The sequence below is a fragment of the Varanus komodoensis genome, unplaced genomic scaffold, assembly GCF_004798865.1.
Source record: "Varanus komodoensis strain SLA01 unplaced genomic scaffold, ASM479886v1 scaffold5, whole genome shotgun sequence".
Taxonomy (NCBI): domain Eukaryota; kingdom Metazoa; phylum Chordata; class Lepidosauria; order Squamata; family Varanidae; genus Varanus; species Varanus komodoensis.
In genome coordinates this window covers 8556712-8579325 of record NW_025336087.1, presented here as the reverse complement: position 1 = coordinate 8579325, position 22614 = coordinate 8556712, and the positions used below count along the sequence as shown (strand labels likewise).

General features: G+C 42.4%; 1 protein-coding gene across 2 annotated transcripts in view; it reads right to left on the bottom strand.

Annotated features, from left to right (window-relative positions):
- Nucleotides 1–665: 665 nt before the first annotated feature.
- Nucleotides 666–22614, bottom strand: part of CWC27 (CWC27 spliceosome associated cyclophilin) — a 146308-nt gene continuing 124359 nt past the window's right edge. Inside the window, exon 14 of one of the 2 annotated variants that reach the window (XM_044446234.1) lies at nt 666–1069. In XM_044446234.1, coding sequence (XP_044302169.1) covers nt 907–1069 — 163 coding nt within the window. In that variant the 3' untranslated portion in view covers nt 666–906. Of the gene's footprint in view, nt 1070–21134; nt 21190–22614 lie in introns of those variants that run through there. The other variant, XM_044446235.1, reaches the window with a different exon arrangement.

Here is a 22614-nt window from a genome sequence, read left to right as displayed (position 1 = left end):
TTCAGAAGGATGAAGAACAGAAATACATCTAGGGCAAGATCACCATCACCACCACTTAGCCTGGTTAAACACAGGCTAAGCAACATATCACAAAATTTTGTGATATGAGGAAAGACTAAGATGACAATTATAAAGAATTCTGCAAAAGTGGTATGTTCGGTGTCACTAATAAAGGAGTGACAAATGAACCCGCAACAAAATGTTGCAAAGTATCTTCATGTCTTAAGAGAAGTGCTCCTGTTAAGGATTGCAGTCAGTCATTTCCTCCTTCTGGACACTATACAGTAGAAAGAGTTCAAACATTCTACTCCATTCCATCTGATATTCAAAATTTATAGCGGTGTTTAAGCTTCATTGAGCTGGAGTAGTTTTTGCCCCAATAGAACATGTTTGTTGAAAGGCTTTAAGTTTAATTAACAACTGCAAATCTAACGTTTCCCTGGGCATTTTGATATCACCTTTACATTTTCTCCATGCCTGACTTTTGGCTCTAATTTTATTGGCTCCAACCTCCAAGTTTGCTATTAGAAGGAGTGATGATAATATTATCATATTCTAGTACTGGCAAACCCTTTTGTTCCATATTCTGAAAAGATACCTTTTAGTATTCTGAGAAAGACTGTACATACCGGACCTTCTGCAAATACGTAAAAAGAAACTGAGAATGGGAAATACACTGTTTATTAACATTAGTTGCTAAAAATTGCTTCAAAGGGCTTTGCTGAGAACACATGCTTATTTTACATCAGAATTCACAAAACAAAAGAGATAGCTCTGTTTCCAAATTAGACACCGGATTCCTTTTCACACCTTGTAAGTGATATATTTTGGGACACCAGCTACTACAGAGCCAGAACATTTGTGCAGTCATTTTCCAAGTTGGCTCTGGCTAGCTTGACATTCATTTCATCTCCTTGCCTTTTTTTCTCGCAGAATCTTTTTGCTTTCCTCCCGTCGTCTCTTGTTAACAGGGTTCCGAGGATCATAAATTTCAAAAGTGTCTTCATCTTGCACACTTGCATCTTTTACCTTTCTGGTTTTATCCTCAAAATGGAGCACATGTGACATCCTGTTAAGAAAACGATAAGTAAACATATTGGTTGACCAGGCTGATCAGAGACTTTGTCTTGTAACAGGTCTAATCAGGATGAATACTAGGATAAGCAGCAGTCAACCATTTGCATATCATTACCTTCTGCATGTCACATACTGAAATGCTGATTCCATTTGTTAAACATGATTCAGCACAAATAAGTGGGCTTGGAAAATAAAACATTGCTAGCAATGGAAAAGATCAGTGGCTAATGCCTACAAGGGTTAGGAATGTTACCGACTTGTTAGAAATACTCAATGTATTTGAATTCCTGTTACCTTGAGGAGGTATCAACTTTCTATCAAAACATGCTGATCATGTTACCCTTTCATTAAACTTCTATACAAATTTTAAGCAGCCTCATACACTTCTAGAATGAAGTACATTTCTTACTGGCATGTATGATCATCCAAGAAGACAAAGGGTTTTCATAGAATGCTGAAAGTAAAAATTAATAGCTACCCCTTCCATAAAACAATACATTAATTGGGATTGCTAAGTACTATACTATATTGGTCTATTGGACTGGTAGACTCCAGTATCTATATATACCACTTGCTGAGCAACTTGGTGGGAAGATGCTGCTCTGCTCATGGCATCTCATGGGTAACCGACGGGCCACAATGTGAGCAAAATGCTGGACTAGATGGGCCCCTGGTCAGATCCAGCCTGGCTTTTCTTATATTCATATACTGGGTGCTTGTCTCAAAATGCTAGTCATTTGCAATGGATTCTCATCTTTGACCTTTATCTTGAAAACTGACCACACTTGTGTCTGAACCCACTTGGGGTAAGGGCCTTGTGCTTTAATCCTTCCTGTACATATGTCTGCTCATGACGCATTCAAAACATATGCCAATCTTGTTATTTCTTTGTGCAGGTTGTAGACACAGGCCTTTAAAACTTGCTTTGATTGGCTACAAATATGCCCCAGTGCCTGAATCACCTCTCTCACTCCTTGAACGAGACGGAGGAGCTACTTTGCAGCTCTACTGCTTCAGGACCCAGTTGGCAGTGCACATACATATGAGAATAAATTCTTGATTGTCTTGTTCATGTAACCTATGCTGCTTCTGTGCATTTAACTTTGTTGGACTATGTCCATAACATTTTGAGGAAACAATGCACAATGGTGTTGATCTGACTTCTCTTGCAGAGACCTACCCTGATATCCCTGGAGAATTTGCTAATGATGCTCCCAAATTGTTAACTTTTAATTGTTCTTCTTGCATTGAATAGCCGTTACTGGAAAACTTTGAACCATGTCTGATGACTACTTGCTTCACATGAGACCTGACTTCATAGCAGATTAAAGGATGTCTTAAACAGGAAAAAAGATTTCATTGACTAATGTTTGGGAGTTTGGTTATGAAAGCCATGAGTCAGCCAATACTGCCTGCACGTCTGTCTGTACTTGCCTGACTAAGGCAAGAAAGAACTTTGCTCATTAACTTATATCCCTTTATAATATATCTTTATCTTACAATAAACCAGTGAATATATATCACATGATGGTATTTCAGTGATTCATTGTTTTGCCCTGGTTGCAGAAACCCTTACTTAACCCTACAAAAATCTTCAGCTACCTACAAAGATGTTTAATATAGAAAAAAGAAAAAAATACACTTGGAAATTCACCACCGTTCAGCAAGAAATGTGAAACTGAGACTGAAAATAGATCCTCAAGACTCCCTATCTGTCGGGTTCTTACAAAACACTGTATGGTGCATGATGGCAATTATTCAAATCTAGTCAACAACTGTGCATTTTAAAAGCAACCCCAAAGAAACAGTGAAAGTCATAAGAGTCTCAGAAATAAGGATATCTTTTCATCAGTTAAATGTCTCAACTTTGCTGTTACTCATACTGTACTTTCCCAAAAGTTCTGCATCAAATAGTGGATAATTCAGTAAAAACAGAAAATACATATGTTGGCAGAAAGTAGTAATTCTATACGAACAGAGCCCATATAGCTAATTTGAATACCTAAGCTTAGTTTGTTCCAACATTTCTTTCCCCCCACCCCCACATCTTTACTTAAATTAATGTGTGAATTAACTGTGATTATTCAAGTTCCCAAAGATATGGAGACTTATCAACATGGGTGGGAGTCTTAACTATCTTGTTTGGCTCTAAGTGGCTGGAAAGCCTGGGCTGGATCAACATAGCAACTCTGGCTCTATTAGTAGATGAACTCTTGTGTTGGGAAGAATGTTCCACTCTTTGAAAAGGATACTCCTCTTCTTTCACACTAATGACAGATTTAAGAATGGTAAATCAGGATTGCTCCACTGAGAAACCCAGCATTTTTTCATATCATAACACTCTGAACCAAATCTGACTTCTACTTAATGCCTGGGGGATTAATACTTTTCACAGAAGTTATAAGATTTAAATAAAAACCAAATAATTAGATCCTCCAGAAAGGTATTTTTGCATTCCCTTTTAAATATTATTTCAGAACAGGCAAAAATAAGACCATCTTATTTAGAGTGTTCATTGTTTCCAGCTGTTTGTTTGTTTGTATTGTAGCTGGATTTTATTTACAATACTTTAATATTGTAAATTTTTGAAGACAGCATAAAGCTGGGGTCCAATTAGGAAATAATAATCACCTGCTATAGATCATTAGGTCTCATGTTCTGCAAGCAGACTATAAAAGCAGACTGGCCAATACTACTAACTAGATTATCCTGTTGACTCAATAAAGAAGAAACTAACAGAAAACATATGTGATGATAGATAGAAAACCATATTTCCTTATATCTCTAACTAAGAACAAGGAAAAGCTGCACTACAAAAATTGTAAGATTAAATCCTAAAAATTACGCAGAAATTATTACTTTCCCTCTCATTTTTGCTGTTCAAAAGTTTTGTAGATTTTAATTTAATTATGTCTGTTAATTACCATTTTATGGCATTGCTATCGTTTATTGTTTTATTATATTTCTTTGAACACCTTCTGTTAAGTGCAAAAGCAGCTTCTATAGGCAAAAAACAAAAGGGGACAGCTTCATCTGTAATAGTAACATAATAATGACAATTTATGAAGGCTGACATGCATTTCTTGTTTAACTCAGAGCAAAATCATATAAAAACTATTATAAATTGATTCATCTGTTTTTCTTCCACCTTTTTGAGCCATTTTTTCTAAGGCACAGGAAGAGATTGGAACCACAGACCTGTTGTGACTCCAGATTAATTCATTCCTGACCAATGTGCCTCCATAAATCACTAATTGTAGTGAGGTGAAGGAATGCCTTAACTTTGCAATATCCAATGAGAATATGCTTCCAGGTTTGTTACATTGTTATTATGTAAGGCCCTAATATGCACCAGTAAGGCAAAACTTATTTTGTCCATCATATCCAATATGCAGGTCTTGATGACTAGTCAGCAAATGAGGCAGTACATAAATGTTAATATAAACAGGCACACAATTATTTACATTGTAATTTCTTTCTGTGACAGTGATTATGACTCAACAAAAACTTATTGAGTGCCAGAGCTCATTCTGGTTGGTGAGCTGGGACAAACAAACAAAAGAGAAAAAATGGGATGCAGGGTCCTGGATCTCTTCAAGCTTCTCAGATAAGCAAAACTGTTTTCTTAAAGGGGGGAAATTGTTCCACTGACAAGAACTGCATCTAGAGCCAGTGTGGTGCAGTGGTTAAGAGCGTGGGACTGGGACTCAGGCGATCTGGGTTCTAGTCCCTGCTCGGCCATGGAGCCAACTGGGTGACTTTGGGCCAGTCACAGACTCTCAGCCCAACCTACCTCACGGGGTGGTTGTTGTGGGGATAAGAAGGAGGAGGAGATGTAAGCTGCCTTGAGCCCTTTGTAGGAAAAAGACAGGATATAAATCGATCAATAGATAAATAAATAAATAAATAAATAAATCTAGTCACTTTTATAATCTTGGTTGCAATCAGGGCCGTCTTAACAGCATTATGGTCCCCGGGCAAAGCAGTGTACTGGGGCCCCTATGACAACTACAACTACTGTTAATTTTGGAAGTTTTCCCATTTTCCAAGGGTTAACATACACAGATTAGTATGGGGCCCATGGCCAAGTGCCCATCAGGCCCAAGCGTTAAGACGGCCCTAGTTCCAATATTGGTGAAAGAGAGCAATTCCATATTGTGTATCCAAGCCCAATGAAGGCTCAACAGCTCTGGGATATGGGTGAGAAAGCTTTGAATCTCCCTTAGCAAGTGTCTGGGCTTCACATTTTGGGAAACTTGCCCTACATTAAAAGGACCTAATAAGTCAAGGATGAAGTCAAAATGAAAGCAGTCTTCTCACACCAATTTAATTCTTCTTGATCCAAGAAAAGTAAGATTTCATTATTAGACAGTTTTATATTTGTGCATTTTTTACACATTCCCCAGGCAAGGGCACACTGAACCTGTCACACAACTCAGCAGGTGGACAGTTACGCACTTGGCATTCTTTGATAAGTTGCTTCACTGAGTCAGAATAAATTCTTCATTGGGCTTTGGGCAGAGAATTATGCCTCTCAGTCCATATAAGCTGCATTTTTAGAGTGCTTAGCATCATCTTTCTTTCTAGGGTTGAGAGTGCAAATCATCCTGAGCTGGAGCCTCTTTGGAGTCCGTTTGCCTTCAGTGCATTGATATCAAGGGCTGGTTGGGCATATATGGGTGCAAATGGTCCCCCAGATACCAGGGCCAAGGCCGTTGAGGGCTTTATCTGTCAAAACAAGCACTTTGAATTGGGCCCAGTCCATAATTGGTAACCTATGCAATTCTTTTAATACAGGTGTTACATGGGCCACTCTAGGAGTACCAGACACCAACCGAGCAGCCCAATTCTGTACTGAGTGCAACTGCCGAACAATCCTATTTATATTTGTATTTATTTAAAAAATTGTAGGCCGTCCATTACTGTCGTCGCTGAACGGCTTACAACATTATTTCAGTCTTCAATAAAATAATTATTCTGGATGTACCAGTGCATGGGTAACTATTTTCAGGCTTTGTCTGTCCAGGTATGGACAAAGGTGATAAATTCACCACAACTGGAGAAAGGACTCCTGGACACCGATTTCACCTGGCATTTCAGGGTCACACCTGGGTCCAGGAGCACCCCCAGACTGTGGAACCCTTAAGGGGGCGTGTGACCCCATCAAGGACAGGGTAGTGCCCTTCCAACCTGCTGGGCTTTGGGCAGAGAATTATGCCTTTCAGTCTATTTAAGCTGCATTTTTTAGAATGCTCAACATTCGCAAAGCAGTGATATTGCATATGGCTCTTTCTTTCAACAGGAAAAATTCAGCTGGGCATAGTCAACAACTTGGCCTAAAGTAGCTCTCTGGATTTGATAGTAAGTAATTTGACAAAACTCCTCAGACTGAGCAAGTTCCTAAATGATTCTAGTTCAGCAAGCATGCACAATCTTTTTTAAAGTGTCCCCCAGGCAATAATGCATTTATTTATTAATTCATTTAATATAATGTAATTATTTCCCATCTTTCTCCATTCTGGAATTTGCACTCATTCTCCCACCCAAACACTGACCAGATGCTGATCTGCTTAGCTTCAACAAGGTGGAGTTTTCAATGCAACCTTACAAACTCTATAAAATTTACCTGCTGTCAATGTGCTGACAGGTCTGTATTTTCATCTTCTAAAAGTACTGGACTTTGAGAAACCTACTGTGCAACTTGTGCTTCAAGTTTACAACACAGAGAACTTTAAACTAAAAAGTATGTTAAGGATCTTCTTTGTTGAAGGTGTATTTATTTATTAGATTTATATCCTGCCTTTTTCTTACAACTCAAAACAGCTTACAACATTCTCTTGCTGCTCTCCATCTCATCCCCACAACAACAACCCTGTGAAGTAGGTTGGGCTGAGAATCTGTGACTGATCCAAAGTTGTCCAGTTGTCTGCATGGATGAAAAGGGACTAGGACCCAGATTGCCTGAATCCCAGTTCCGCCCTCTTAACCATTGCACCATACTGGCTGTCCTCAAAACATTTTTTAACAAAATTTTTATTTTATTTAATTTGCTTTATTTGTTTTGTACTTCAAAAAAGGTTAGGGTTTGTTTCTTAGTGAGAAGTTTTTAGCAATGGATGAAATGGTTACCGCCAGTTAGTTCTCATGGATGCTTTGCTGAAAAAACCAAGGCAAAAATCAATAGCTTAGATGCCAGCTTTCCCTTATTTAAATATTTTCTATTCTGTAATAAAAGAATTTCCTCAAAAAATCTTAAAAGTGACCCCCTCAAACAAAACCCAGGAAGACTACCAATAAAATCTGAGCAATAATCCACATATCAGCATAAAAATCCAAGAAATCCAGCATAAAACCAGTTAAAATTAGTCCTAGCAAGCCTTTCTGAGTGAAACAAGAATTTTCAGACAACCCATTTCAGACAACCTCTCCATTCCATCACTGAGATACCACCACTGAAAAGACCCTATTCTTGGTTCCTGCCAACTGGATTTTTGCTAATGACAGACCAGAACAGAGTCTCTAGTACAAATTTTGATCTATTATAGCTATGATCTTAAGCTAAGAGTTGGTCCTCCTGGTCCAGATGGATCAATGAATTAAGTTTTAAATCTCTACAGGAATAAAAACTAAAATAATTCAACAAGGAAAAGCGAAAGAACGGAGGCATACAGGCCATGGGGATGGAAGACAGAAGAGTGAAACAAACATGTGCTCCAAAAATTTATGGCAATCATTGCAAGTATTGAAGGCCTGTGGGCAAAGAGGAATGGGTCTCAACTTTTCACCCTAATGATCACCAACACTAGGAGCAGACAGGATAAGCAAATATCTCCCTTAGTAAAGGTTGTGACTTCCACAGTTGATTCTGCCCTATCCCACTGTGCACCAGAATAGAACATTTTAAAGCAGATACAGAGTATTGCTTCCTTTATAAAGTTAAACATTCGGTACAGACACGCTGCGTAAGGCTTCATGGAATCAGTGATGGATATAGCTGCTGGAGGCGTTAGGTCTGGGCACCCACAGTACGCGCATGACCTCGGCTTGCACTCTCTCACTAATGCTCTTCTGGTTCTGCCTGAACATTAAACATACATGGATGACAGAATGGAATCCAATACAGGCTTGCATATCTGAGGTCTTGCAGAAGACCCGCTCTTCTTAAAGCAACTTAATTAGCTGCCTTCCATCACCTAAGTTTGAGAGATTTCAGAAAAGAGACCAGCAAAGTCCCTGAATGTCAGAAGAACCCTGTTTCCTGCCACTGAGACAGGGCTAGTCTGAACATCTGAGAACTCCCCCCACCCTCTGCCTCTGGATGATATCATAATTATATCCAGGATATATCATAATCCAGGAGGAGGCCAAACCTTAGCCAACAGGCTGCTCTACTGAAACTACAAAAGGAGTCTATATTTGAGCAACGAAGGTTTTGCCCTGTTCTACATATTTTATTTTGCCCTCGAAGTGCATTAAAGCTGAAGGCTTGCACAAACTGATGCATACACAAAACAAAAGCTAGTTAGAAATTTGCCCCTTGTTCAATGCCAGGATAAACATCATGGAATAAACAGATAATGGAGAAAGCCTATAAATCATTTCCATATTTAAAATCAAATTAGTTTGCTATGATTAATCATTTTGCAAAGTACACCAAAGATATGACTATTGTAAATAATCACCACTGTATTTTATATGGTATGTCGGGTTCACCCTGTCACTATAGTTAAAAGAGGAAACAGCTGGCTTTTAAAACCTTCTGACAGCCGTTGCAGTTACTTTCAAAAATATAGTAAAAGGATTTCCAAGGTTTGACATTCAAAGCTTCATTCTTAAGCAGAACTGCAGGACACTGCAGGGTATTTTGCTGCAAATGTTTCATCTCTACAATGTAGCCTGTAAGGTGTTACTTCCTAAATAAATTCTGAACATGGCTGGCACTCCAATTCCTATACAACTATTCTTGGATCAGTATCTGGAATGCTTTAAATCTGTTACTCTATTTTCAATGTTTTCACCACTGCTAGGTTTTATAATGGGTTTCTATTTTTTATTTCATACTGTAGTTTTAAACTTTCATGTTGTATTTTATCATGTCGTATTTTATGGTTTCAATTTTTGTGAACCACCCAGAACGCTTTAGATATTGGGTGGTACTGAAATCTAATAAATACATAAAATAACAAGGCACACTGATTTCAGAGAAAACAATTGTTCAGTAGGCAAAGGGTGGTAAACCCCATTCCTTGGAATCAAACTTATTTTGAACTATAAAATAAAGTGTGCTTGTTTCCCTCGGCATCATCTCCACTGGCATTTATTTTTCAATTGGGCTGAGTTTAGAATCAAACTGTGTTCTTTGGAATCCTTTTGCATATGCATCTCTGGATAGTGAACTGCCACATGACATAGGATTTGAGGCAAGAGCCCTTAGGCACCAAGGTACTTTTCTTTGCTCCAGGGGTGCTGCTAGTCAGAGAAGCAAACTTACCCCTAGTTTATGCCAGGGCACAAGATATCATGGTTTCCAGTTCCTGAGGAACAGGTGGTTCCACCAACTGCTTCTTGCATTCCCTTAGTCTGGGGAAATTACTACTGAAGGAAGTGACAAGATGATTCCCTCTGTTCCTCCATGCAAAATGCTTGAGTGGCTGTCCCAACCTGGGATCCATTGGGTTTTTTGAATGACAGCCCCCAGCATTCTCAATCATTGGCCATGCTGGCTGGGGCAGAAGGGAGTTGAAGTCCAAAATTTGCAGAGAACACCAGAGAAGGTTGCTTCAGTTTCTTGTCAGTACTTAGACCTTTCTCTCTTGACACAGTTCTTGCACTTAGGGCTGTGGCATTTCTGAGTATGTAAAGGGGGTGACAAATCAGTGCTTTCTGCTTTATAATGTTCTCTCAAAGGGGGCAACAAAGCAGCAAAGCATGCATTTTAAGTCTTGAATCTTTCCAGCAAATACTGTGAATCACTGTATTTGAAAAGCTGGAACCGCAAACAACAGAGAGAAAATGTTGCAACACTTTCCCTCAATTTGCCCTAGAATTGCAGCACACAAACTGCAGGCAGGCAGACAAAACAGATGAGTGACTCCACAGATCAAAGCAAAGGAGGTCTCCTTCCCCAGGAAAAGAAATGTTAGCTGTTCTGGAAGAATGAACTCACTGGCACTCATTTCATTTCCAGCAGAGTAGCGGGTGGCACAGGAAGAGGAGAGACAGCTGGGAAACAGGAGAGACCATGAAGAAAAATAAATTGAGGAAGAAATGTAAAAAATGGGGAAGGAAAGAACAAGCAAGGAAAAAGAGAAAAACTGCAAACAAAATTGGAATATAAAAGTAAAAAAGAAGATGAAGATGTGTCAGAAGTAGTATGAAAACCAAGAATAAGTGTGCAGATCAAACTAGGCCAGCAATAGCCTGTGTAGCAAAAGCATGTGTAGATTTAATATCTGAAGGCGCAATACCACCAATTGCTATTAAAAGGAGGGTCTTTTTGTCACATCCTCTGCAACTATCCACCTGTCCTACTCTTTTACTGTAAAAGCTGAACTGAGAAGGATCACTACTACTTTGGCTACAAGTAGGAACCTGAGATGTTGGTGCTTCCACTGGATGCTGTGACAGGGATGCTGATTAGGTCCTTGTTTGTGATATACCTTGTTTGGGTAGCAGCTCACAGAACCATGGAAAGCATTACAGTAAAATGCAGTAACATAGTAGTTGAACACTTTGCACATCACTCTTTCTTCCCATTTCAGTTGGCTCTGCCAATGAGTTGGGTGACTTGTATAAAAGTCTCTCTGAAATGATCAAGGGCTCTGCAGGAGCAACACTTGGTGGATTGTGCGTGCAATCTCCAGCTGCAAGTCCTGAAAAATCTTCAAGTGTACTTTAAAAGTCTAGTGGGAGCATTTACTTAATCACAAAGAGGAATACTTTGGGACAAAACCAAAACTGTGACAAAAAGGCTAATTAGTTAAGGGCAATGGAAGAAAGATGGATGTTCTGTCTCTGAACTCCAAATACAGCTAATTACTGAACAGAATTCATAAACAAATCTCTCAAGTTCTAAACGAGGTCCCTACAAGGTTACTAATCTCCTTTACTCTAAAAGCAATGGAAGTGGATAAGTTCCTGATATACAAATGTATTAGAATACTGCCTGAGGGTAACACGTCATAATCTTTAGACAAGTTCTTCATCATCATCTGACAGACTCTCTCAAAGGAGACTTTAAGATTTTCGGTATGCCTCCACTGGAATAAGAAGGCAAAGAAGGAAGGAGAGAGAGAAATTCATTCAGTGGTTAACTAGTGATTTTTAGCCTGGTCTGGAAACATCCTTGTGTAATTAACATGTGACGCTCAAGCTGACCGGGAAGGTGTCTGATTCCTTAGAGAAGTAGCTGGCCCAGGGAAGTGATGATGGCTAACTCTCTGTTCCCAAAACAGGTGCACAACAGAAAATCATCCTGAAAGTGTTGTTGCCGCAGGGGAAGTTAGTCAGTGATGACTGTCAACAGCAGTAGGTGATGATGACTGGCAGTATTATTAAATGAGGCAGAGAATCAGCAGTCATGTAGTTTGCACTCTTGGTATGGCCAGGTTAACTGATGACCCTTTGGTGCTATTTTCCTTTGAGCCAAAATTATTTGAACTTCACATGAACATTGCAGTCTTTGGGATATTTGGGTCAGAAGGACTGTTCAATACAAACTTCCCTCCCTTCTTTTTGTTTGGCTAGGTTTGCCAAGTTTGAAAGCTCAGTAGGACATGAACAGAGGATTTAAAGAAGAAATGTAAAAATCCCCCTCGCCAAAATATCTCAAGCCCATAATGAGGCCCAATAGAAAAAGCAGGTTGCTTACCTGTAACTGATGTTCTTCGAGTGGCCATCTGTGCATTCACACATATGGGAGCTGTGCCTGCACAGTGCCTAGGCCGGAAGATTACAAAGCTAATGGTTTTTTGGTGGGAAAAGCTCCGCTCCTCTCCCCCCACAGTATAAATAGAGCGGAGCGTCCTCCATTTTGCTCAGTCTTGAAGACCGACATTCGTCCCGTAGCAGTCAATGACAGCACCACAGCAAGCAACATCGGTACCGCAAGATTAGTACGGAACCGATAGAAAAGAACAAGTCCACTCACCGACACCATGTGGGGCCAGCGGGTGGGTTGTGTGAATGCACAGATGTCCACTCGAAGAACATCAGTTACAGGTAAGCAACCTGCTTTTCTTCTTCGTGGCCTCTGTGCATCACACATATGGGTGATAAGCAAGCTTACCAGACTCGGAGGAGGGAGGTGTCGTCACTGAAGAATGGCAGAGAGCACTGCTCTGCCAAAGGAACAGTCCTGTCTGGCACGCACATCAAACCGATAATGCTTGGTGAAAGTACACAGAGCAGCCCAGGTTGCGGCTCTGCAAATATCTTGAACTGGAACACCTGCCACAAAAGCCGACAAAGTCGCTAGTGCTCGCGTAGAATGGCCCCTCGGAAGTGTACGTAAGTCCATTCTTGCCAACTGGTATGCCAACACTATGGTCTGTACAATCCATTTCGATAATCGCTGAGATGAGACTGGAGAACCTTTGTCATTATCAGCATATTTAACAAAAAGTCTGTTAGAATTCCTAAAGGATTCTGTGTGAGATCTGTAAAAGGCAAGGCAGTGCTGAACATCAAGTGTGTGGAGAGAGCGTTCAATCGAAGTCGATGGAGATGGGAAGCATGCAGGCAAGACGATATCCTGATTCAAATGAAACGATGTTGCCACCTTAGGAAGAAACGCTGAGTCCATTCGAAGAACCTTTTCTTTGTGAACATTAAAAAATGGTGGGTCAATGTGTAGAGCACAAAGCTCACTGGCCCTTGTGGCTGAAGTAACCGCAACAAGGAAGGCAGTTTTCCATGATACTAGACGTAGATCCACCATCGCCAGAGGTTCAAATGGTGGCTTTGTTAGCGCTTGGAGTACAACAGAAAGACTCCAAGTCGGCATGACCAGCCGAATTGATGGGTGTAAATTTTGTAGTCCCTTTAAGAAAATGACGAATCAGAGGTTGAGAAAAAACCGATGAGCCTTGTATGGTACCACGGAAATGTGAGATGGCAGCTGCATAAACCTTTATAGATGAAGGTTTAAATCCCAAACGGTGAAGTTCAAAGAGAAATTGCAAAATGTTCTCAATGGATGCTGATTCTGGAGAAAAAGAATGACGGCCAGCAAAGGAGGAAAATCTTTTCCATTTTGCTGAGTAAGATCGGCGTGTGGAAGGTCTTAGCGCAGATTCGAGAATCGCCTGGATATCAGGATGTGAAAACATTGGTCCCGAGACGGTTCCTGTCGATCCCGAAGGAGGAGTTGGTTGTGTACACAGTTGAGGTGAGGAGTCCGTGGATCAAGATGGTAATGGAACCGATAGAGAGACTGAATCTAGTGAATACTCCACGCTGTCAGTTTGAACGAAGCTAGGTCTGGGTGTCGGATTGCTCCGTTGCATTGCGTCAGCAAGTGAGGGACCGGTGGAAGTCGACGGAAAACACCTTTGGACTGAATGAGGAGAGCGGTGAACCAGGGTTGCCTCGGCCACCATGGGGCTATCAAAATTCCTGTTGCATTGTCCTGAACAATCTTCGATACCACCGTCATCAGAAGGGGAATCGGAGGAAACACGTAGAAGAACAGGTTGTTCCAATCGATCATGAGGGCATCTCCCCTTGAGTCCTGTCCGATACCTGCTCTGGAGCAAAACAGTTCGCATACCCTGTTTTTTCGGGTAGCAAACAAGTCTATGTCTGGGTATCCCTACAACTGGAATAGTTTGTTGTAAATCATCCAGTCCAACTCCCACTCGTGGGTCGTTGACATCTGCCTGCTCAGTGTATCCGCTTCTATGTTGTCGGTCCCTGCAAGGTGTACTGCCAGTAGCATTATGTCCCTTGGGATGCACCAATCCCAGATCTGCACTGACAATCGGGCCAAGAGCAGAGACTTCGTTCCACCTTGCTTGTTGACGTAGAAGACAGCAGCTATGTTGTCAGACACAATCTGCACAACTTGGCAGTGTATAACAGTTTCAAAAGATTTGAGAGCGTTGAAAATCACTAGAAGCTCGAGAAAATTGATGTGCCTCCCTGCTTCTTGTCGGTTCCAAGTCCCTTGGACCTGAAGTCCCGCACATGCTGCCCCCCATCCGATGAGGGACGCATCGGTGTACATTGTCACAGTTAGTTGGGGCTGATGGAACAGAACGCCTGTAGATAGGTTGCGTGTAACAGTCCACCATGTCAGGGAGTGAAGGATCAAGGATGGGATCCGAAGATGCTTGGTTTGTAAATCCCGTTGCGGGTGAAACGATTTGTTGAAGAACAATTGAAGCAGCCGAAGTCTGAGTCTTGCGTAAGGCACAATGGCAACTAAGGCCGCCATGTGCCCCAGCAGTCTTTGTATAGTGACGGCTTGCACTGTCCTCAGTCGTCGGATCTGATGGATGTGGGCACACAGCATGGCTCCGCGGGATGGAGGAAGAAACACTCTTTGTAGAATGGAGTCGATACGTGCCCCGATGAAATCGATGACCTGTGTTGGGATAAGTGACAATTTCTTAAAAATAATGCATAGTCCAAAGTCATCAAGCAAAGTACAAGTCGTATGGACAGCCGCAAGGAGGTTGTCTTTAGTCTGTGACACAATGAGCCAATCATCTAAATAGGGGTAGACTTGTATACCCCGAAGCCGTAGGTGAGCGCATACTGGGGCCATGCATTTTGTAAAAACTCTCGGTGCCATAGCTAGACTGAATGGGAGTACATTGAATTCGAAAATACCGGATCCAACAGTAAAACACAGGAAGCGTCTATGGGAAGATGGATAGAGATATGAAAATAAGCATCCTTCAGGTCCTATGAGGTGAACCAATCCCCTTTTTTCAGCAACAGAAGGATATTCTGTAAGGTGGTCATCCGGAACTTTTTTGGTTTAATGTATCTATTGACATTCCTCAGATCCAGGATAGGTCGAAGACCACCGTCCCATTTGGGGACCGTAAAATATCAAGAACAGAATCCGTGTAGCCCATCGGTGCGAGAGAGTTGTTGAATCGCACCTTTATGAAGAAATTGGTAGACCTCATCGCACAAAACCGAAGATGGTGGCGTAAATCGGATAAGGCTCGGCAGTGGAACGATGTCGAATTCTATTCTATATCCGAGCTGAATGGTGGACAACACCCACCTATCAGATGTAATGAACTCCCAAATGGGGAGTCGGCTTTGAAGCCAGCTCCCAAAAGGGAGAGGGGAAGGTGGGAGGTGGAAAGATGAATTGGTTTACCGGGACTGTCAATGAGGGCGTTTTCGGAGTTCAAGCGCCGACAGCCCTGAGAGAAGCACTGTTGAGGCTGTTGCCTTCCACGCTGCTGCCTCTGTTGATATTGTTGGCGAGGTTGATACCGCTGGCGTCCATAAGGCCTGGACCATGACCACTTACGTTTGGTTTGCAGGAGCTCCATGTGACACGCTGTCATGTGGGATTCGTGGATGGCTTTGAGTTTATCAGTCTTCGCATGGAAGAGGCCAGTGTCATCGAATGGCATTTCCTCTATCCTCCTCTTCATTTCCTCAGGAAAGTTACAATTCCTGAGCCACTCATGCCGTCGCAGGGAAATAGCACTGACCATGGCCCGAGAGTCAGTGTCCACATGATGTCTTGCAGTGGACAACTGCTGTATGGCCACCTGCATCGCCTCTTTTATAAAGACCCTGGCTAGGTCTGCCTGTTGATCTGGGAGGGAGGAGGTGACATTATCCAGCTTCTGCATTATGAAGTACTGGTAATGTGCCAGAGTAGCTTCATAATTTGATATGCGCATGCCGAGTCCTGCAGCCGCACAGACTCGACTTGCAATCATATTGACTTTCCTCCCTTCTTTATCTCGGGGTGTTGTATGGCCCCGAGCCTCCCTGCCCTGGGACAACTCGACCACCACAGAGTTGGGCTTAGGGTGGCACAGCAAGAATGGAATATCTTCCTCTCTGACCCGGTACATAGACTCGTACCGACGAGACATCGCTTGCGGTTGTGCCGGATGGTCCCAGGGCTGGACCATCGCCTGGCAGAGTGTGGTAATAAGAGGCAAGGCAATGGTTGCAGACTGCTCTCCCCAGATGATATCGTAAAATCGGCTGGTTCTGGGGCTGGGGCGATGGTAGGCCTCTATTTCCAGCGACCGAACTAGACGAGAAACAAGTTCTGAGAAGGAAACATGGGGCTCGTCTGGGGATCCAGGGTCTTGGGAAGTGATGGCCACATCCGGGGACGTGGAGTCTACTTCCGACTCGTCTGAGTCATGGTGGTAGCGGTAATGTTCACTAGATGAGGAGGTCTCGGGAGAAGGTGGAGGTCTCCGTTCCGTACGGCCGGACGTGGACGGCGCCTCTCTTGGGATCGATGGCGAATGACGGTCCCGAGGGTAGTAAGCAGAGGGTGGATATCCACTCCAGCCTGGGAAGCCGCCATAGCCGGGCATAGTCCAGTCATCCCCCTGGCGTTCCAATGAGCGGCTCCTACGCCTAGGCGGCGACTGTGTTTCCTCAGGTGGCCCAGCAGTAGGCATCAGAATTGGGGAACGTTGCCTCAGTGGGGAATCTCTAATTTCTCCATTGGAAATGGACTCCTTAAGCGGTGGCTTCAGTGGGGGAGACACGCTCTCAGGCCGAACCACAGGCCTGGGGGATCCTGGCGGAGTCACCTGCATCGCCCATTGCAAGGCTGGTCCCGAGGGAGTCGGTACCGTAGCGGCGGTCGGTACAGAGAACCCCGATGAACCCGAGCCCCGATGTTTGGGGCGGTCGAGTTTCTTGCCCTTATGGGCCGCCTTAGTCACCTTATCTTTCCTCGGCTTCTTGTGCCCGGAGGATTTATCCGGCTTTGAATGTTTACGCTTTGCCTTCTGTTTAGCTGGAGGAGAAGGTAACTGTTGCGCTTCTGTTGAAGCAGCGCCTTCGTCCGAAGGATGCTGCGATGGCGTGGCCGATGTTGAGGCGGGGCACTTAGAGGGCACGGCTGAAGCAGAGGCGGAGCGCTGCAGTGGTACAGCCAAGGAAGGGGTAGGCCTTGAGACCAACTGGTTGGATTGGAGCAAGGCCTGATCCCAAAGCGACTTACAGAGACGATTCTCCCTATTCTTCCTGGCCTTTTTAGTAAAGGCCAGGCAATGCCTGCACTTGTCGGTCCTATGCCCCTCGCCGAGGCAGAGGAGGCACAAGTCATGCGGGTTGGTGGGAGACATTTTAGAGCCGCACTCACTGCACTTGCAGAATGCCGCCCGCTGTGCCATCGTGAAAAAGAAGAAAGAGATGATAGTACAGAGGGTAAGAGTAATATTTTTGTTTTTTGTTTTTTTAGAGAGATAGAAGAAAAAAGAACAACGAGGAAGAGAAGAAAGAACTGGGAATATAATGAGGAACGAGGTAAGTAGGGCAAGGTATAACCGTTAGGAGCACAAGGCGAGAAATCTAAGCGAGAGACGAACAGGAATGAGGCACAGTGAACGGCGGTCGCAAAGACTGAGCAAAATGGCGGATGCTCCACTCTATTTATACTGTGGGGGAGGGGAGCGGAGCTTTTCCTGCCAAAAAACCGTTAGCTTTGTAATCTTCTGGCCTAGGCACTGCGCAGGCGCAGCACCCATATGTGTGATGCACAGAGGCCACGACGAAGAAAGAGGAAATTCAATAAGGACACTCAGAAAAATAAAGAAAATCCAGAAAATTAAAAGAACTAGATTACCTAAAAACATAGGCACTAGAAATGACAGTTGAAGGAATATAATTTCTGATCTTCACATAAGGACAAAGATGTATGGCTCCCCTGTGTCTGGGATAGGAAGGATTTAAATGAAAAGCACAGCCTGTTCTGTTATGTTCATTGTGACTTCTGGCTTGGGTATGCCTTTGTTGGAGGGCAGAGAGGAAGAATGTAACCCCATTATTTTCATTGACTTTACAGCAGCTTTTCATACCACTGATCATGTATTCACCTGGAGCAGCTCCAAGGGCTAAGAATGAGGGAATCCTGCCCCATTAGCAGTAGGCAGGTGGTTCTGATATAGTGTTTGTATTTTGTTGCTAGTTGCGAAGTCATGTCTGACCCATCGCGACCCCATGGACAACATTCCTCCAGGCCTTCCTGTCCTCCACCATCCCCTGGAGTCCAGTTAAGCTCATGTTGACTGCTTCAGTGACTCCAGCTATCCACCCATCCTCTGCCATCCCGTTCTTCTTTTGCTGTCAATTGTTCCCGGCATTAGAATGTTCATATAACTACTCTGATTCTGTTCCTATCTTCAAAACCATTTCCATGGAGTAGCCATGTGGGGCATACTGGCCAGCACCAAGGAAAATGACCTGTGGTACCCTACAGGAATCCATCTAATCTCCCCCCTCCTGTTTAGCATCTTATGAAACCACTGGGAGATGTCATCTGGGGATTTGGACTGGGTGACATGAGTAAGCTGGTGACATCCAACTCTATTTCTTTAATCCATCTGAATCAGAAGTGGTGGTTCGAGTGATGGACAGCTATCCCTGAACAACTTGGGTAGGAAATAGTTGAAAGAGCTTTTTCTCTGCTGAAGACCAGTCCAGATGCTAAGATCAGGAAGGGAGGTGCTATTGTCCATACTAGGGTATGCAGAGGTTTTGGGGTGGTGTTCTGTGAAAAGGCTTGCTCTGTGGTGCCCCAAGGTTGTAGGGCTCTTTCCTCCCTGAGGTACATCTGATGCCTTCATGGTATGCATTCTATCTGCAAGTTAAGATGCATTTCTTTACACCAGGCTTTGGGATATAAGATTGTGTTGTTTTGTCCTGTAGTGAAGCTCATTTCAATTAGTATGAATACAGCTTTTATAGTGATTTTGTGTTATATTGTTTTATTCGTGAATCCTACTCTGGGACCATAAGATGAAGGATGGGCTGTAAATCAATCCAATCAATCAAACCACTGTCAATAATGTGCTCCTGATTCAGGTAGTTACTTTCTCTCAGGCTCAGTATTGGCCACAACTGGGCATATGCATACATAAAGAGTGAGGAATAAGGAATAAGGAAAGCAAGTTTTGTGCAAACCTGGAGACAAAATAGGCTACTGGAGTAAAAGGCAAACACCAGCAGTTAAGAAAGGCCTTAAAGAATGGGATCAAAATTCTTTCCTTGGAAATTCAAAATCTTAAGTACTTTATGAAAACTTTAATTGGAGAACAGTTAACTACATGCAGAAATATAGTAAAAATACATTTAAAGGCATGTGGGTAAGAATTGCAAATCCATAAATTATCAGATTGAGGTCTGGCAGCTCTTTCAGTCTGTACCTGGCAAATCAAGCCAGTCACAATACACATTAGTACAACTAAGCATCACAGCCATTACTAGAAAAAGACAATGACCTATTTCTCATGACAATTGTTAAAGGGCATGGATGCTTGATTTCTCCAAACCATGATAATTTCGCATCAGTTCTGTCAGTGCTTCTTCAGGGTGTTTGAGATATCAAATCTGGATTTCCTAAGGTCATAAAACTACTTTGATTAAGCAAAGAAATCCCTTAACAATGAAAGCACACTGGAAAGCAGAAACATGCATCTCTCCAGAAAGGTGTGGCTATTGGGATTCACAGATGGTTTTCTTAAGCTACCGCTATGGAGGGGCAGAACTACCAATTAAGTTGATCAAAGTCTTTCTTGACAGGAAGAAACACTGTGAGAGGGGTAGATCACATCTTTCCTCTAAGGCTTTGAAGATTGAATTTCTAGAAAGGGATGGGTTTAGATGCATTTGGGAGAGCAGATCTTGTAATTTGAACAATACAAAGACTCAGTTTGCAATTTAACAAACTAGCCTGGCCAGTTAGAACACAGGGAATGTTCTTGCAGTGAAGCTTCACAGCTTTAGATACATGACAAATACTACATTTGATACACCCATGAACTGTACGTCTATGTTTAACCATAATAGGAAAGGGACACTGCAAACAGAGTACATGCTTTCACTGTAGCCCAGTACTACTAAGATTTTTTCTGAAAATCTACATATCTCCAGGAGCAACAGAAATATATTTTAAGGCTTTCATCAAGAGACCAGGGATTGAAAGTTGTGTGGCAATGTTCTGTGTGGACGTGCTTCTTGGATGGATGTACCCCAGTTCTTCTCCAACCTGAAGCCCTCCAAATGTGTTGAACTGCAGCTCCCAGAACTCTCAGCCAACACGGGCAATTACAATGGGAATGATGACAGTTGCCTTTTGACATATCTGGAAGCTGGGGAAGGGCTGGTGTACATACTTGCATGAACACACTTGATGGTATTACAGCATGCACTGGGATAAGGGCATAAGCAACTGGGTACCTCCTTCACCCAGCCTCTATAGCAAACATTTCATTTCCTTGAAGAAATCAAGCTGATGATAACATAAATCTTATTTTGTAAGCCTGTTTGCACAGATTCACCTCTCCACTCCCCTTGCTTGTTCAAAAGCCCCAGTGTGGTCATCTTGCTTTTGAAACATTCTGAACAACCTGTCTAGTGGGATATTAATGTGCCTGTGACAAGCCATGCTATCAGAATTCAAGAGGTCTGACGCAGTGCTACAACGCACACACGCATGCACACACACACACCCCTGGGTTTTGCAACAACATCAGAAACAAACGCGTGTAAAACCATTATGATTTATGCTTCCAGTATTTCCACTGAGCAATGCACAGACGTGATGCCTTTGTGCTAACATTTACAGGAACAGTTCACACACATACTATATTTAAAACATTTCCCAAAATTGCCATAGAAATATATTTCAAATGTTTGATTAAAAAAAAGATTAACCAAGTGCTTTAAAGAGAACATAACAGTAGTGCAAATGGATAGGGGACATGATAATGGGAAGGCCAGATGTCATTCCAGACAGTATACTGAAGTATACAAAGTTACTTATGGGAAGCAGGAACATTTCTATTGGAGCAGCTCAATAATTACCTTAATATCCGAGTTGCAGCTTCCATTCTTTATGGCACTCGCTGATCTCAGAGAGCAGGCTCAGAACATTCAAGTATGCTGAGGATCAAAGTACGTGGCACAACTAAACACTACCAGAAGTATTATAGAGCATTGCAAGCTCTTTCTCAAACAAATCCACACATTTATAAAGAGGTGCTGAGTCTTTCAAACAGCAACTTATTGAAACATCTTATCTATGGCAAAAGATAGGGAAAAAATCTGGAATGTCTGGGCATCTGTGTACCTGGGTATGTGATGCTGGGGAATGACATTTTAAAATATTTTCCAGGCCAAAGGATTTCTTAGAGAACACCCACAACACTGTATGTTATATTTCTTAGACAAGCCACGAAGCTGACATGGTACAAGGTATGTCATACACCTGGGATGTAAACCAATAATCTCTACTCCTGTTCTAATCTCATTTACTTGTATGGCACATGTTCTTCTTAGAGATCTGTTTGGATACTTCCTGACAGCCCAGTTATGACTGGAAGCCCTCTTTCAGTCGTTCAGTAAGTAGAAGCGCTTTGTGGGACAACAAGGCTACCAGGAATGGATGCAAGTACGGTATGGCCTGTGCAGTTTCCTTCAGTATACAGGCATGCACAGTAAAAAAGGCACCTGCCTGGCTCAGGCATATTTTCCATTTTTCTAATTTGAGCATTTTTGTGCAAATCTAGGAAATTGCTGTCTGGATTCTCTGTCTCTCTCTCTGTCTATCCTGTCTCTCTGTCTTTTCCAATTTATATCTTGCCTTTCCATCATGAAAATGGCACTCCAGGCACCTAACAATAACTTGAAAATCTTTTAAAGTAATTAAAACAATTGCAACAAAAGCACATATAACAAAACATCAAAACTGCAGAATAAAAAATAGGAATGGATCATTTTATAAACTAATGGCCTGCTTGAAGATAGTATTTTGTTACTGCCTAAGAAATATGTAAACATTTCAGATTTCCACTAAGTATACATACTATTGCATATCATTTTACCTCTATTGAGTTTCATCTCTACATAGAATCATAGAATACTAGAGTTGGAAGGATCCAGAAGGCCATCAGGTCCAACATCCTGCAACAATTGCAGGACACTAAGTTACACCATTCCATTTAGATGACTGTCCAGATGTTTTTGAGTCTCCAGAGAGGGAGAGCTCAGAGCTTCCCCAGCTAAAAGGTTCCATTGTCATTCTGCTCTGACAGTCAGGAAATTCTTCCTGGTGTCTAGTCTAAATCTGGTTTCTTTTAATGTAAACCTGCTATTCTGTGTCCTGCACTCTGGAATGAATGAGAAGAGTTCTCGTCCTTCCTCTTTGTGATAACTATTCAGGTTCTTGTACAGTGCTATCAGATCACCACACAATCTTCTCTTCTTGAGCCTGAACATGCCACGTTCTCTCAATCTTTCCTCACAGAGCTTTGGCTTCATTCCCCGAATCATCCTGATTACCCTCCTTCGTACCCTTTCTAGCTTTTC